This window comes from Jaculus jaculus, chromosome 4 (assembly GCF_020740685.1).
Source record: "Jaculus jaculus isolate mJacJac1 chromosome 4, mJacJac1.mat.Y.cur, whole genome shotgun sequence".
Classification (NCBI taxonomy): domain Eukaryota; kingdom Metazoa; phylum Chordata; class Mammalia; order Rodentia; family Dipodidae; genus Jaculus; species Jaculus jaculus.
The window spans coordinates 158858633-158876030 of record NC_059105.1 but is presented as its reverse complement, the minus strand read 5'-3'; the positions used below and the strand labels follow the sequence as shown (position 1 = coordinate 158876030).

The 17398-nt window shown below is 48.9% G+C and overlaps 1 protein-coding gene across 1 annotated transcript in view; it reads right to left on the bottom strand.

Moving 5' to 3' along the window:
• Nucleotides 1-17398, bottom strand: part of Adcy5 (adenylate cyclase 5) — a 185133-nt gene that overhangs the window by 21980 nt on the left and 145755 nt on the right. Inside the window, exons 9-12 of the mRNA XM_045147561.1 lie at nt 16073-16095; nt 15184-15328; nt 14323-14420; nt 10043-10130 (exon numbers count right to left, since the gene is read on the bottom strand). Of these exons, the coding sequence (XP_045003496.1) occupies nt 10043-10130; nt 14323-14420; nt 15184-15328; nt 16073-16095 (354 nt within the window). The remainder of the gene's footprint in view (nt 1-10042; nt 10131-14322; nt 14421-15183; nt 15329-16072; nt 16096-17398) is intronic.

The following is a 17398-nucleotide window of genomic DNA, read 5'->3' as shown; positions in this document are numbered from 1 at the left end:
TCAGGGCTGTGAGAGCAGGGAGCAAGGACGAGTGACAAATGGACATGAGGTTTCCTTTGTGATGATGAAAATGTGGAATCAGGGCTGGAGAGATGGCTAAGCAGTTAAGGCGCTTGCCTGCGCAGCATAAGGACCCACGTTAGCCAGATGCACAAGGGGGCGCACGCGTCTGGAGTTCGTTTGCAATGGCTGGAGGCCCTGGCGCCCCCATTCTCTCTTTCTCTCTCTGCCTCTCCCTCTGATACATAAATATTTTTTTAAATGTGGCATCATATGGTGGCAATTGTTGTACAACTTTTAGGATACACTAAAGACTAGTGAATTACAAGTTCATCCACCTTTGTAAAAGTGACTCTCAGGGCATTTGAATTAAATCTTTTAAAAAGCTTCAATAAAAATAACCCTGGCTCAAGCCAGGCATGGTGGTGCTCGCCTTTAATCCCAGCACTTGGGAGGCAGAGGTAGGAGGATAGCCATGAGTTTGAGGCCACCCTGAGACTACAGAGTGAATTCCAGGTCAGCCTGGGCTAGAGTGAGACCCTACCTTGAAAAGCCAAAAACAACAACAACAAAATAACTCTGCTCTATTTCTTATGAGCTCGGTTGTGGGAATGTTATTAACTGTTCTAAGATTTAGTTTCTTTATTGGTAAATAGGGAATACTTATCCCCCACAGAGGCTATCCAGACCCACTCAAAACTGCTTTATAAGCTGTTAATGAAATAGGAAAGTCAATAAATATTTACTTCTCAGGGTAAATTATGAAAGATTTATTTTAAAAGACAATAGAAAGAAGAAAGAAAAAAAAATGAAAAGAACTAAGGAATTTCTTCTCTTGACTGGGAGGGGGCCCTGAGAGGAAAAGAGAAAAAAAAAACCAAGAAATTCACTTTTTCATTATTATTATTATTATTAGTAGTAGTAGTAGTATTTTTTGCAGTGGTGGGTATGGAATCCAGGGCCACTTGCATGCCAGGCTCTACCACTGAGCTACACTTCCAGCCCAATATTTGTATTGTAAAGAGCTATGTGGGAAACCAGGGAGATGGCTCAATAAGTCAAATGTTGAAAGGATGAGGACCTGAGTTTGATTCCCAGAACCTACATAAAAATGCCAGATGTTTGGACTGGGGAAATGGCTTAACTGTTATGGTATTTGCCTGTGAAGCCTAAGGACCCAGGTTCGATTCCCTAGAACCCATGTAAGCCAGATGCACCAGGGGGTACATGTGTCTGGAGTTCGTATGCAGTGGCTAGAGACCCTGGTGTGCCCATTCTCTCTTTCTCTCTCATAAGTAACTAAGTAAAATAATTTTTTTAAAATGCCAGATGTGTTGAGCAAGGCATGGTGTGCATGCCTTTAATCTCAGCACTTGGGAGGCGGAGGTAGGAGGATCACTGAGAGTTGGAGGCCACCCTGAGACTACATAGTGAATTCCAGGTCAGCCTGAGCTACAGCGGGACCCTAACTTGGAAAACAAAACAAAAAACAAACAAACAAAAAACGAAAGAAAAAAGAAAAAGGAGGAAGGAGTTTCTGAGGTGATCCTCTGGCCAACAAATACGAAAATACACAAAACATATAAACAAGAAGTTATGTGGCCAATAAAAGTGAAACTCCTTGATCCCCATTGAGGGACTCTTGGGTTTTACAAGTGGAGAAAATGATTTGGCAGTAGGTTAGGCTCTTATTCTGAAATGGTATGACCAATGTCTTTTTATTTTCTTTTTGGCTTGCAAGTGTATGTGTACGGAATGTGTGATGTATGCACGTGTGTGTGTAGGGACACACACCCCGTATGCACACATGCGGAGGCCAGAGGAGAATGTCAGGTGTCACGCTGCATCGCTTATTCACACGTCTCCTTCCGATAGCGTCTCTCACTGAGGCCACGGCTGCACGGAGCCCCAGCAATTCTCGGGTCTCTGCTCCTTACAGGACTGGGGTCACAGGCATGCACTGCCCCACCTAGCTATTTACGGGAGTGCTGAGGAATTGAACTCAGGGTGAATCGGTCCCGCATGACAAGCATGTTTACCTGCTGAACCATCTCCCCGGCTCTTGACTGATGTTTTCTATTTTCAAGCTACTTAAAACCATTTCTCCTTCTTCTCCCGCTCCATGTTGCTTGACTGGTTTCACATGTGCCCTCCCGCCCCTCCAAAGGGACCCTCTCATCATTTCGTAACCAACATCATGACTGATTTAGGCAAAAGACGCTAGCTCTTTGTTGTTTGAGGTGTTTGCTATTGTTGGTGGGTGGATGGTTTTTGTTGTTTTTGTTTTGTTAAGAAAAAGAATGTAGCCAAGGCTGGCCTTGAACTGACCTCCTGCCTCTTTCAAGGCTAGGATTACAGGTGTGCTCCATCACACTTGGCTCTAAAACTTTCTTTTCTTAAAAACATTTATTTATGTCTGAGAGAGAGACAGAAAGGAAGAGAGAGAGAGAGAGAGAGAGAGAATGGGTGTGTGCCAGGGCCTCCAACGACTGCAAAAGAACTCCAGATTCATGTGCCACCTTGTGCATCTGGCTTATGTGGGTACTGGGGAATTGAACCTGGGCCCTAAGCATTCGTAGGCAAGTGCCTTAATTGCTAAGCTATCTCTCTAGCCCTAGAGCTTTCTTAATAAAAGGTGGAGAGATGGCTTAGTGGTTAAGGCGTTTGCCTGCAAAGCCAAAGGATCTTGGTTCAATTCCCCAGGACCCATGTAAACCAGATGCACAAGATGGCGCATGCGTGCAGAGTTCGTCTGCAGAGGCTGGGGGCCTTGGTGCACCAATTCTCTCTCTCTCCCTCTCTGCCTCTTTCTTTCTCTCATATAAATAAACAAATAAATAAAAATCTTTTAAAAGGTGATTGAGGAAGAAGATAGGTAGTCAAAGCTTCCTACTGAATATGGGAAAGGAGTCCCACAGGACTATCCAGAGGCCAAGGAAGGAACTATGTATTATTATTATTTTTTAAAATCAATGTTAGATGGAGCATTAGCATGTAATGAACTTCAAAAAAAAAAAAAAAATCTGCCCTTTTCAGGCTGGGAGGCAGAGGTAGGAGGATTGCAGTGAATTCCAGGCCACCCTGAGACTACATAGTGAATTCCAGGTCAACCTGGACTACAGCGAGACCCAACCTTGAAAAACAAAAAACAAAACCAAAAAAAAAAAAAAAAAAAAAAGTATGCAAACCTCAGAGACAAGGCAGAGAGCCTGCACACCGGTGTTCCTGTCGCCTGGTCTTTCAGGAGATATCAGCAAAGGCAGTATGGCAGAGGAGGAAGACCATGGTCTGATGTCAAGATCCACCTGGGTTTAAATCCAAGCTATAACTGCTTTGTAGCTCCAGGACGCTGGAAAAATTGTCCAGTCTAAGACTTGATTTCCTCATCTGCAAAGTGGGTCTAATAACAGCCATGGTAGAGGCTCCGGAAGCTGCTCAAAATACCCAGGACCAACTTGAGAGCTACAGAATAAGCCTATAACCGTCTTCCAGGAGGAAGCATCCTTCCTCCCCCACTAGTAGGAAGGGAAGTAAGTGTGGGCACTCTCTTGTCACCCCAAGGATGGGAGGAGGCACGCAGACAAGGCTGGCAGTTGTGAAGCAGGGCCTTGAAGCTGCACAGGAGTTTGGGAGTCGGCAGGGGAAAGAGGCAAGACTCCAGGGGCTCAGAGAGGCAAGCACAAAGACTTAATGCAACGTAGACCAAGGGGAAATGCAGAGCCCGGAGGACGAGGAAGCTGCGCGCAGAGCGTGTGCACACACAGCTGAACAGCTAAGCGCTCCACTGGCCTCCAGGTCCTGCTGGAAATAGTCTGGCCTCTACAAGAGCAGGTGCTGAGCAGCCATGGGCAAGCGGGTTTGGATTGGGCATAGAGATAGAAGAGAGGCAGACGGAGAGAATGGGCGCGCCAGGGCCTCCAGCCACTGCAAACCGACTCCAGATGCTTGCCCCACTTTGTGCATCTGGCTTAAATGTGAGTCCTGGGGAATCGAACCTGGGTTGTTAGGCTGTGCAGGCAAATGACTTAACTGCTAACCATCTCTCCGGTCCCACTTTCACATCTTAATGTTCAGTTTAGTGCACAAAATGAAAGAGGGAAGGAAAAAAGTTAGTATAAAGAAAACAGCATTCATGTTACAAATATTCCCCCTGGCAGGGACAGGCCTGGACTGCTTCCTGGGAGGACCAGATGGCTGGGGACAATGGCTCCCCAAACACTGCAAAGATGACCCATCAGCCCACCCTGTCCTCACGCATCTTTTGGAGAAAAGGTCAAAATATGGACAACTTAAGGGGGCAAGCTCAAACTGTTTGAGGGACATGAAGAAGCAAAGGAAACACATCAAGAAACTCTGGCCGACGGCTACCAGCTCTGGATGGGCACAGCCTGTACCTTGAGTAACCAAGGAATTGGCACACTTCACTGAATGGGCAGGTGTCTCCCAGAGACTGTGGAAGTAAGATGGAAAATGACTGAACTGTGGTAGAAGGCAAATGTTTTTCAAAGGGAAAACTACAGTGGCTCCTTATCAATACCTGACTAGGTGATAGGAGAATGCTTTAATTCTTCCATGTCAGTAGGTGCACAGTGGACTCAGTCAGAGGCCAGTGTGCATCCTGGGACAGGACAGTTAAACCGGGCGTGGTGGGGCACTCCTTTAATCCCAGCACTCGGGAGGCAGAGGCGGGAGGATCGCCGTGAGTTCGAGGCCACCCTGAGACTCCATAGTGAATTCCAGGTCAGCCTGGGGCTGGAGGGAGACCCTACCTCAAAAATAAATAAATAAATAAAAACAATAAACAAATAAATAAAAGAAAGGACAGTTAATATTCCCTGCTCTGTTCCCGCTGAGAGGTAAAATCACCCCTTTGACATCTCTTTGTTGTTTTTTGAGGCAAGCCCAACAGACTAGCCTTTTTTTATGGGGGGGGGAGAGAATTGGCATGCCACGGTCTCTCCAGCCACTGTAATAGAATTTCAGATGTGTGTGCAACCTTGTGCACATGTGTGACCTTGTGCATCTGGTTTACGTGGGACCTGGGGAGTTGATCATGGGTCCTTAGGCTTCACAGGCAAGTGCCTTAGCTGCTGAGCCATCTCTCCAGCCCTGTTTTTTTGAGACATGGTCTCCTATAAGCTCAGGCTGGCTTCACTCTCACTAGGTTGAAGAGGCTGTCCTTGAGCTCCTGATTCTGACTTCACTTCCCTACTGCTGGGATTATAGGAAAGCATTATCATGCCTGGGGACCACTTGCACATATTAAAAAAAAATACTTTTAGGGGGCTGGAGAGATGGCTTAGTGGTTAAGGCACTTGCCTATAAAGCCAAAGGACCCACCCAGGTTGATTCCCCAGGACCCATTTAAGCCAGATGCACAGAGGGATGCATGCGTCTGGAGGCCCTGGCATGCCCATTCTCTCTCTCTCTCCCTGCTTATTTCTATTTCTCTCAAAATAACTAAATAAAATATTTAAAAATACTTTTATTTATTTGCAAGCAGAGAGAGAGAGAGATAGAAGAGAGGCACACAGAGAGAATGGGCGCGCTAGGACCTCCAGCCACTGCAAACCAACTCCAGATGCATGCTCCACTTGGTGCATCTGGCTTCATGTGGGTACTAGGGAATCAACCTGGGTTGTTGTCAGGCTTTGAAGGCAAATGACTTAACTGCTAACCATCTCTCCAGTCCCATTTTTACATCTTTTAAAATATATTTTATTTTATTTATTTGGCAGAGAAAACAAGCAGCATTCATGTTACAAACGACTTTTCCAGTTAGCTCCTGCTCTGCAGAGTAGATGAGGGCGGAGAAGGTGGCCTGGTCAGAGGCTGGGAGGGAAAGGCAGCGGGGACCTGAAGGCAGGGGATCTCATTCACCTAACTGTGACTGCACCAGAAGGAGCAGATTTCAGACTTGATAAGCCCTAGAGCTCAGGTTTTGCTTTGTTTTTGTAAACAGGTTCTTTAGATGGAGAAAGTAGGCTGCCCTCAGTGATGGGTGTGGACCAGTGACTGTGATTTGGGGTTGGGAAGTTGAGCTTGAGGGTTCCTCAGGACAGTAAGAAACATCACTGGGCCCCAGAAAGGAGTTGAAAACAAGCTTATTGAACTGGACCGTAGAAACAACAGATAGACTCAACAGTGGGAAAGGAGGCGGGAATGGTTTCCATCTTGAGCAATGTGTGGAGGAAGTTTCCTGAAGTAGCATTCCAAAGAACGAAGTGCAAGGCAGTGCGGGCAAAGGACACGGGACAGAACAGGGCAACTTCCCTCCTCAGTGATGGGCACCCGAGACGCAGGAAGGCCAGGGAGCTCGCACGAAAGGTCAGATTTGCCAAGGCCACCAACACAAAAGAGGAAGTTCAGATTTAGTTAAAAATGGTGGACCAGGGCTGGAGAAATGGCTTAGTGGTGAAGGCGCTTAACTGCTAAGCCATCTCTCCAGCCCTATTTATTCATTTAAAAATATTTATTTGAGCTGGGCATGGTGGCACACGCCTTTAATCCCAGCACTTGGGAGGCAGAGGTAGGAGGTTTGCTGTGAGTTTGAGGCCACCCTGAGGCTACATTGTGAATTCCAGGTCAGCCTGAGCTAGCGTGAGACCCTACCTCAGAAAACCAAAATAATAAAATAAAATAAATAGAGAAAGAGAATGTGGATGCACCAGGGCCTCCTGCAAATGAATTCCAAACCATGCGCTACCTTGTGCATCTGGCATTGTGTTTGGGTACTGGGGAATTGGACCCAGGCCATTAAAGCAAACACCATCTCTCTAGCCCCTCATTTTTTTTTCAAGGTAGGTTCTTGCTCTAGCCGAAGCTGACCTGAAATTTGCTATGTAGCCTAGAACTCATGGTGATCATCTTACCTCTGCCTCACGAGTGTTGGAATTAAAGGCGTGTGCCACCATGCCTGGCTCATTTATTAAAATATTTTATTTATTTATTTGAGAGAGAGAGAGAGAGGACAGATATGCCAGGGCCTCCAGCCACCACAAACGAACTCCAGATGCATGTGCTGCCCTGTGCATCTGGCTTACATAAGTCCTGGGGAATCAAACCTGGATCCTTTACCTTTACAGGCAAGTGCCTTAACTGCTAAGCCATCTCTCTAGACCCCTCCTTTTTTTTTAATATTTATTTATTTACTTATTTATTTGAGAGTGACAGACACAGAGAGAAAGACAGATAGAGGGAGAGAGAGAGAATGGGCGCGCCAGGGCTTCCAACCTCTGCAAACGAACTCCAGACGCGTGCGTCCCCTTGTGCATCTGGCTAACGTGGGACCTGGGGAACCAAGCCTCGAACCGGGGTCCTTAGGCTTCACAGGCAAGCGCTTAACCGCTAAGCCATCTCTCCAGCCCCCCCTCCTTTTTTTTTTTTTTTGATACAAGTTCTCATTATATAGCCCAGGCTGGTGTTGACTTAACTCTACATCCTCCTTTAGCTTCCTAAATGTTGGCATTATACAAGCTTGTGCCTCAGTGTTCAGATGATTCTGATGTTAAAAATGATATTAAAAATGCAACACAATGGGCTGGAGAGATGGCTTAGCAGTCAAGGCGCTTGCCTGCAAAGTCAAAGGACCCAGGTTCGATTCCCCAGGACCCACGTAAGCCAGATATACATGTGGTGCATGCATCTGGAGTTCATTTATAGCAGCTAGAGGCCCTGAAGTGCCCATTCTCTCTCTCTCTCTATCTTTATCTCTTGGCCTCTCTCAAATAAATAAATAAATGACAATAAAATATTTTTTAAAAAATTTTAAATGTAACACAAAATTGACCATCTTTTTCTCTTTCTTTCTTTCTTTCTTTCTTTCTTTCTTTCTTTCTTTCTTTCTTTTTTTTTTGCTTTTCAAGGTAGGGTCTTACTCTAGCTTAGGTTGACTGGAATTCACTGGGTGGCTTCAAACTCCTGGAGCTCCTCCTACCTCTGCCTCCCGAATGCTGGGATTAAAGGTGTGTGCCACCATGCCCAGCCATTCCTTTGCTTTTGTTACATCCACATCACTATCTATTTCCAAAGCCCTTTCATTACTCTAAGTGGAAACTCTACTCGTGAAGTAATTCACCATTCACCTTTCTGCCGTTGCCTGTTGTAGATATCTCATGTCATTGGAATCACATAGTATGTGACCTGCGTGCCTGGCTTATTTTACTCAACAGTACCTGTCATTCCTTCTTGGGTTTGGACCTTGTTCGAGTGCACCTACAAACCGCATTTGATATTGAAAGACCCAAGAATTCAGAAGCCCAGAAATACTATCACGCTCCAAAGGGAGCTTAAGCGGGCCCCTGCATACCTCAAACTCCAGGCTTTACTCTCTGTTGAAAGCAAGTAAAGAATCCCTCTTCTCATTATATCAGAGCCCGCTCCTAATATAAAACTAGGTAAAAAGGACATGAGATAGCCCTCAAGGATGGGAAATGAGTAATAAAGTAAACCACTTATTTGGTTTCTGTAACTAGCCTGCACCATAAGCCTTAATAGCCCACACCGTAAGCCTTAGTAGCCTGCACCATAAGCCTTAGTAGCCCGCACCATAAGCTATAACAGCCTGCCTCAGACCACCAAGGTCATAGGAGACTGATACCACACTCTGCTACCCCCTCCCAAGGACCTGCGCAAATGCTGACCACCAAGGTCATAAGAGACTGATTGGTCCACGAGGGGCTTGAACAAATTAAACTAATTGGCTTAGAAACTATGGGGTGGCACAAACTGACTGGCTTGCACCCCGCGGGCTCCTGATGTTAAAAAAAATGATTGGTCTAACGCACAGGCTTTGTTAGAAACCCTATAAAAACTGTCCCGTTCCTGCATTCGGGGCTCTGCAGTCCTCTACCCCTGTGCGGTGTACGACTGTGGGCCCCAGCACGCTTGGAATAAAATCCTCTTGCTGTTTGCATCAAGACCGCTTCTCGTGAGTGATTTGGGGTATCGCCATATCTGGGCAGAGCGTGGGGATCCCATCTTGGGGTTCCTTCAATATCTCCAAACATCAGTTGAAGGACACTGGGTGGTACACATCGGAGCAACCTGCCATGCTTCTCACACAAAGGCCTGGCCCTGGCCCTCTCTGGAGGGTTCTCTCCGTACCCACGGGGGTAAGGCTGTGCCACTCCTGTGATCCCTAATCCAGCCCACTGAGACCTTGACCACGAGGGGACTAAGCACACAGACTAATGCCTGCTCGATTAGGAGGGGGCAGAGTCCTTGATCCCCTGCAGACCACCCGGCCCCACAGGACAGAAACAAGGAAACGTCTTGCTGAATACGGCAAATTTCTTCAACAGAACGCGCTGGGGTCAAGCCTCCCTGAGGGACCCAGCTTGGACAAGGGATGTGGCACAGCCAAGAGAAAACACTGAACAGCCTCCCTGGCTGAAAGATGTGTATGGTTCATTTGAAAACTCTTGAGTCTCTCTGGGGCCGCATTCCTCACGGGCAGGCTGGGGCTAATCCCTCATCTATGGAAATTTGTCTCTTGCAGGGTATCCACAGCCGCTGACGGCCACACTGAGCGAAGAGGACTCCACCCTCACTTGATCATCGAGTGATCACTGAGCACTGCTCCATACCAGGCCCCGGCTCACTGCCCCCCGCCCCGGTCCCATGCTGACTCGGAAGGAACAACAGGAGCATCAATGATAGCATCTTCCCATAGTGAAGATTAACAAGGGCTACTGAGGCTGCCAACAGGCTGGCGGGCTGCCAGTGCCAGTCAGGAGTTCGGGCCCAGCCAGATGCACAAGGGGGCGCATGCGTCCAGGGTTCCTTTGCAGAGGCTGGAGGCCCTGGCGCGCGCATTGTCTCTCCCCCTCTCTGCTTCTTGTTCTCTCTCTCACTCTCAAATAAATAAATAAAAATAAATAAAATTAAGGAAGCAAGAAAAAAAGAGTTGTGGCCCAGCATCACGCGCTTCCACGTTCTCCAGCCAGACCAAAGGTGATGCTCACGTCCTAACAACAGCCTCCGCCAGTGGACTGGGAGGAGCAGGAGAAGGGGAGCTTGCTTCGGTGTTAGGGGGACTCACCTTCACACAGGAGTAGATCATGGACACAAATACCACCAAGGCCAGCAGCAGGAAACAGGTCAGGTAGAAACTCAGCATGAACAGGGAGCTGGGGGGAAAGGGAGTGAGAAGGAGCCACGTCTAGCGAAGCCAAGCCCTACCGCACCCCGGGGACCTGCCCGGGTCCGGCTGGCAGGTCCCACATTCCAGTGCTGTCCTCACCGCTCAAGGGACCAAGGGCTCTGAAAGCTATTCCGTTTCCTGGACATGCGCTGATCCATCCTTTCCCTCGCTCCCCGAGATGGTTTCCGGGAGAGAACCAGACAACACGGGATTGGTGTTTTACCTAATTCACAGGAGTGCTTCAGGAAACTCGGGAGAACTGACTTTACAACTCACCTAGTTATCCCTCTCTGTCTAATTCTGTTGATAAAATAATAAAGAAGAGCTGGGCGTGGTGGCGCATGCTTTTAATCCCAGCACTCGGGAGGCAGAGGTAGGAGGATCGCCGTGAGTTCAAGGCCACCCTGAGACTACATAGTGAATTCCAGGTCAGCCTGGGCTAGAGCGAGACCCTACCTTGGAAAAACAAAACAAAACAAACAAACAAAAAAAACCTAAGAAGGCTGAAAATGGATCTGCTAAATGACCTTCATACCAGCAGCCCAGTTGGCCGCAATTTCAGAAAGAGTGCCACATATTGCCGGGCGTGGTGGCGCACACCTTTAATCCCAGCACTTGGGAGGCAGAGGCAGGAGGATCGCCGTGAGTTCAAGGCCACCCTGAGACTACAGAGTGAATTCCAGGTCAATGTGGGCTAGGATGAGACTCTACCTAGGAAAAAAAAAAATACACACAAAAAAGTGCCACATGTATAACTCAGAAAGTGAGCCCCTGGCAGTCCCTGTCTCACTCCCACGGCCAGGCCCCACAAATCCTGCTCAGTCTTTTCTTCTGCCATTCCTAGGCAGCTTCACAAGGAAAGCTCCCATGTCTCTCTCCGTCCCTCCTCTCAGAGGCACAGGGTGGGAAGCTCACTAGTGCTTTCCTTCCAGAACTGCAGCTGACCTCCTGGGGCAGGAGCTGGCTGGCGTGGAGCACACCCACCACGCCACCAGGCTGCAAGGGAGGAGAGCGTCCTGGAGCTGCCAGACCCCGCGGGCAGGCTGGGGGCTGGCACGGGACCCAGGGCGAGGGGCGTACCCACAGGACACTCAGACGGTGCCCGCTCCCCGCTGCCTGCTTCCAGCAAAGCAGCACTTAGCTGCCTTCCGCAAATGGAACAAGAGAAAGAATTCTTCAGAGGCAAAGAAAGGCCTTTAAAGTGGCTTTTAAGGCTTCCCTCGAGACAGGAGAGCCGGAGAGCAGCCTCTGTCACTGCCTTACCCACTTGGGACTAGGGCCCTAGGAGGAAACGAAGGCGTGGCCTGACCCCGAGCCACGCTGCCCGGAGAGGAAAATGGCAGGACTGGGCACTCAGCTAAGGAGCTGTCAGCTGCGATGCAATCAAAGGCCTAGGTTGCTTGTTGTTACATGTGGGTAACATGTATTTGGATCGAGTCAGTATAGAAAATGGGCTGGGGCTGGAGAGACAGCTTAGCGGTTAAGGTGCTTTGCCTGCAAAGCCAAAGGACCTTGGTTCGATTCCCCAGGACCCACGTAAGCCGTATGCAAGGGGCTCAGGTGTCTGGAGTTTCCTGGCGCGCCCATTCTCTCTCTCTCCCTCTATCTGTCTTTCTCTCTGTGTCTGTTGCTCTCAAATAAATAAATAAATATTTTTAAAAAATTTTTTTTTAAAAAAAAGAAGAAAGAGAATGGGCTAGATGCCAATTAGGCCTCCAAGGTCCACACGGCCTTGGTGCAAAGGGAACGGGCAGAGCCGGCTGCCAATCTGGGTGCTTCACCCATGCAATGCTGACAGTCACGGCACAAGGAAGGAGCATCTTTTCCACAATCTTTTCAAAATAAAAGGCACTAGCGATACAGCAGTGTCTGCAGACAGGATGCACCGGGGAGAGCCACTGTCTCCGCGGAGGGAACACCATCAAAGTGCACAAGCCCAGTGGGATCAGGAGACGCAGATGGAAACATTTTACCAATCAAATGGCTAGGGCTCATGGAAAGGCCGAGGACCCATCATTGACTGGCAGAGACAAAGGAGACGTGACTAAGGGCAGTGGAGTGTGGCTTCTGTAACAGGAATGGGGGGAAGGTAGGGAGGGGACCCAGGACAGCAGAATCAGGTCTGTAGGGCAGTGAACGGTGACTTTCCCACGTGAGTTTCCTGGTGCTGACTACAACCTCGGTGAGGAAAGTGGTCAATGTTAGGAAAAACTGCATAAAAGGTATATGGACACTCTCTGTGTAACTAGCATCTTCTCAGTAGATTTACAACTAGTTCAAAATAAAAAGGGTTGTGTGTATGGCATGGGGTGGGGGTGGGCAGGACTCTATAGATTAAAACTTAGAAAACAGAGCCACAGATAGCCAGTAAATATTGGGTTGATCCTGGCTTGGAATGAACTGTGATATTTGGAGGATAATTTTGAAGATAAATGGGTGGTAGACGATTGTAGGGAATTGGTATTGATTTTATTTGATGTGAAAGATACTGAGCTTAAAGAGGAAAATGTCCTTAAAATAGGCATCTCTTGAGTTTGTTAGAGACAAAATGTTCTTAAGTTTATTTTAAAAATCACCAAAAAAGGTAGGTGAAACAAATACTGACAATTTTTATATCTAGAGGATGGGAGTTTCCTTTTTTAAAAATAAATTATCTTCTTAAATATACTTTATTTATTTATTTGAGAGAGAAAAGGGGAGAGAGAGAGAGAGAATGGGCATGCCAGGGCCTCCAGCCACTGCAAACAAACTCTAGACGCATGTGCCATCTTGTGCATCTGGCTTACGTGGGTCCTGAGGAATTGAACCAGGATCCTTTGGCTTTGCAGGTAAAGGACTTAACTGTTAAGCCATCTCTCCAGCCCAGGAGTTTCTTACATGATGTTTCTGTGTACTTGAGTGATTTCATAATAACACTGAATATTCACATAAGCACATACATGTGTAACTCCAGTGAATGACGGTTCACTAACCCTCACTTCCAAAAGTCTAGTGCCTGCTTGTTAGTGGTCCCACTGGAAGCCAGTCTCCCAGCAACACATTCAGTTCTCAGAAGAGTTCAAGAGTGGGATGGAGAGATTGCTCAGTGGCTAAAGCACTTGCCTGCAAATCCAATGGCCCCGGATGGGTTTGATCCCCCAGGACCCATGTAAAGCCAGAAACACAAAGTGGCGCATACATCTGGAGTTCATTTGCAGTGGCAGGAGGCCCTGGTGTGCCCATTCTCATTCTCCTTCTCTCCCTCGTTCTCTCAAATAAATAATACTTTTAAAAAGAGTTCAATATTTCTATCTCTCAAATAAATAAATAAAATATATTTTTAAAAATGGAGCTGGAGAGATGGCTCAGCAGTTAAGGTATTTGCCTGCAAAGCCAAAGAATCTCAGTTTGACTCCCCAGGACCCACGTAAGCCAGATGCACAAGGGGGAGGGGCATGCATCTGGAGTTTGTTTGCAGTGGCTGGAGGCCCTGGCGTGCCCATTCTCTCTCTCTCTCTCTCTCTCTCTCTCTCTCTCTCTCTCTGCTTCTTTCTCCCTCTCAAATAAATAAAGCATATATAAAAAAAAAGTTTGGGCTGGAGAGATGGCTTAGCGGTTAAGCGCTTGCCTATGAAGCCTAAGGACCCCCGGTTCGAGGCTCGGTTCCCCAGGTCCCACGTTAGCCAGATGCACAAGGGGGCGCACGCGTCTGGAGTTCGTTTGCAGAGGCTGGAAGCCCTGGCATGCCCATTCTCTCTCTCTCCTTCTATCTGTCTTTCTCTCTGTATCTGTCGCTCTCAAATAAATAAATAAAAATTAAAGAAAAAAAAAAGTTTAAGAGTGCCTCTTTGTGAAAAGCTTTCAGAACCCGAAACCCTTTCTTTGCAATACCCGCAGTATCCAAAGGTCACCCAGATGAAGTATGCCAGATGCTGTGGGAGATTCGGTTGGGCAGTAGAGCTGTGTGGGACACAGGATGTGAGGACAAAGTGACAAGGAAGGGTCTCCTACAGCTGAGCGGCACCCAGTGAGGCTTCCTGCACCTGGCTTCCTATTCACAAGGAGCTCATGTGGGGCAGCCTACCTCACAGCCTGAGCAGGCTTGGCACATCCTTCTCTGCTCCCCCTCCTGACCACCCCCCCTTACGCTGGGACCCTGAAGCCAAGGAGCTTAGGCCAAAAGGGATGGAGACACTTACTGGGGCACAATGGTGATCTGGACGAGGCAGATGAAGAGGAAGACAAGCGAGGCGCACGCCACATAGGCACCGAACCGGTCATCCACCTGTTTGGAGTACTGAGAAGAGACGCACAGGGTAAAGGCTCTGGCAGGTGCCCCTGCAGACTGCTCCAGCTCAGCCAACCCCAGTCACCGGGGTACCCCATTCCAGGACAGGGAACACACAAGGAATAGGGCACGGCTTGATCTCGTTCACAGGCTACCAATCCACGGGCCCACACAGTGGAGCCGGGGTGAGCCTGGTTGAGAGACTTTGGAACTGTGCCACAACCAAGTGTTTACACGAGCCAGGCCGCTGTCACAGGAAGTCCCTAAATGTCATCTACAGCACGGCCACTACGTGGCAGACACGGCTGTATGTGTCAGCTGCTCCTCACTCCGATCCTGAGGTACCTATGCTGAATATCCCACCCGGTCTTCTAAGCAAGGAAACCGTGGCACAGCCAGGTCAAGACATACCCCTTCTAGCCGGGCATGGTGGCGCACGCACGCCTTTAATCCCAGCACTCGGGAGGCAGAGGTAGGAGGATCGCTGTGAGTTCGAGGCCACCCTGAGACTACATAGTGAATTCCAGGTCAGCCTGGACCAGAGTGAGACCTTACCTCGAAAAACAACAACAATAACAAAAAGATATACCCCTTCTAACCAAGAAAATCTCCTGGCTGCCCCCACTATGCCTGGGCACCATGGCATCCCAGGTGAGGAAACTGACAGGAAGTGGCCCTTTCCATGGTGCTGGAGGGAGCAGGAAGCTTTCCTACGGCCTGGGCGCTGCCCCGGTCCTGTTCCTGCCCAGGGCCCCCTCTCCCTGCCGGGTACCTTCTTCTCTAGGTCAGGCTCTCTGAAGGTCAGGAGGAACTTGCGGACATGCTCGGACCGCAACCTGTCAATGCTCCTGGCATCGATGGCCCGGCCCAGAAACTCGTCCACTTCGTCCTCGGGGTTGGCACTTTCCTGGGCATTCCTGGGGAGCAGAGGACACACACAAAGGCAGGTTGTACACCCCGTGGTGCTGTCGTACATAGAGCTATCTCTGCATGGCCATGCAGACTGGCAGCTGCTCAGAAAAAAAAGCCGTGACTCAGGAGTGAACCCCAAAGCCGTGCTCTGAACAGCTGCATTGGCGCAGAAAGACACTCAGGACCAAGGCTTGCTGCTGGGGGGAGGGGGTGGGCGAGGAGCTGGGGGGGCTCGGCTGGCAATGTGACTTATGACAATAATGTGAATCGTCACTGAACACTTCATTGTTCTCCGGACAGGCAATTCTCTGCCCATCCGTCTCCAGCTGGTTCCTCATTCTAAAACTAAGGCCAAGGTTGGAAGGTGGGATTTCTGCCCCGGGGACTATGTCCCCTGAACCGGGCTCGGGGTCCTTTTAGGAAGCAGCCTTCGTTGGTGCCGAATGTCAAGACCAAATCTCTCAAGACGGAATCGGATTTCTTGACAGTTGTGAGAGCTGAGAAGCAGATGAGAAAGAGGGAATTTCCCTCGGGACACTGGGCTTGTGGGGGGGGGGTCCTGCTGGTGTGCATTTGCCTAAGGGAGCCGTAGTGTGCGTGTGTGCACACGTGGGTGTAAAGGACGGGCCGTGCCGAGGCCCCCCCCTGCTTCCAGGTCCCCTGCTCTGAGCTGGTCTTGGGGACTTTCGACCATCTGTCACGTGCATGGTGGGCCGATATGGAGAAGAAATAAAGGACACCATACTCACTTGTCCTTGGGATCTTCAAACCCCTAGAAAAGAAGGACAGAGAGAGGAGCGTGAGAACAAGGCGCACGCGGGCTCCAGGGCAGGCTAAGCGAGGCCCACGAGGCTAGTGGCCAATACAGTGGCCGCAGCTCCTTTCGTTCCTCACTCCACCCCTTCCTCCCTTCGTGTCGTGAACACAGTTGGGTCCTCCCTAAGGAACAGGCTCTGCTAACTGCCGGGGTACACTGTGATTTCATTCCATCTGCTGGCAAAATCCTGCCCTGTGTTGGGCTCCTTCCCTTGTGCCCCACACTTTTCTTCCCCCCATGACTCAAAGTTACCATTCTGCCAGTTACATGGAAATAAGAATTTGCTAAGCTAGTCAAACCCTTATACACGTCCACGCTCACCACTCATGCACGCACATTAAGCACACATGCGCAAAAAAGAATAGGGGAGCTGGGGAAATTGGGGAGATGGCTCAGCAGTTCAAGACACTTGTTTGCAAAGCCTGCTGGCCAGATGCACAAAGTGGCATGTGTCTACAGCAGCAAAAAGGCCCCAGGCCTGCCCATAAGCATACCCTTCTCTCTCAAATAAATAAATACATTTAAAAATTACATTTCAGGGGCTGGAGAGATGGCTTAGTGGCTAAGGCACTTGCCTGCAAAGCCAAAGGACCCAGGTTCATTTCCTCAGAACCCACGTAAGCCAGATGCACAAAGGGGCACATGTGTCTGGAGTTTGTTTGCAGTGGCTGAAGGCCCTAGTGTGCCCATTCTCTCTCTCTCTCTCTCTCTCTCTCTCTCTCTCTCTTGCTCCTCCCTCTTCCTCTCTCTCTAATAAATAAATAAAAATAGAAAAAAATACATTTTAAAAGCGTATGAGGTTAAAAACCCAGATAGAGCCCTACTTAGAGGCAAGTATGAAGTTCACTGAAAAAAAGTTGTTCTCGGGCTAGAGAGAGGGCTTAGTGGTTAAGCGCTTGCCTGTGAAGCCTAAGGACCCCGGTTCGAGGCTCGGTTCCCCAGGTCCCACATTAGCCAGATGCACAGGGGGGCGCACGCGTCTGGAGTTCGTTTGCAGAGGCTGGAAGCCCTGGCGCGCCCATTCTCTCTCTTTCCCTCTATCTGTCTTTCTCTCTGTGTCTGTCACTCTCAAATAAATAAATTAAAAATTTTAAAAAAAAAAGTTGCTCTCAGGGTCTGACCAGCTGTGGTGGGAAGGGCAGTGCAGGTTATATAGGCAGCCACCAAACTTGCAGGTCCAGGTAAAGTTCAGGCTGCTAGAACAAGGACAGGGACAGCCCAGCATGAGGCACTGGTGGGTAAACAGGGAGTCCAGAAG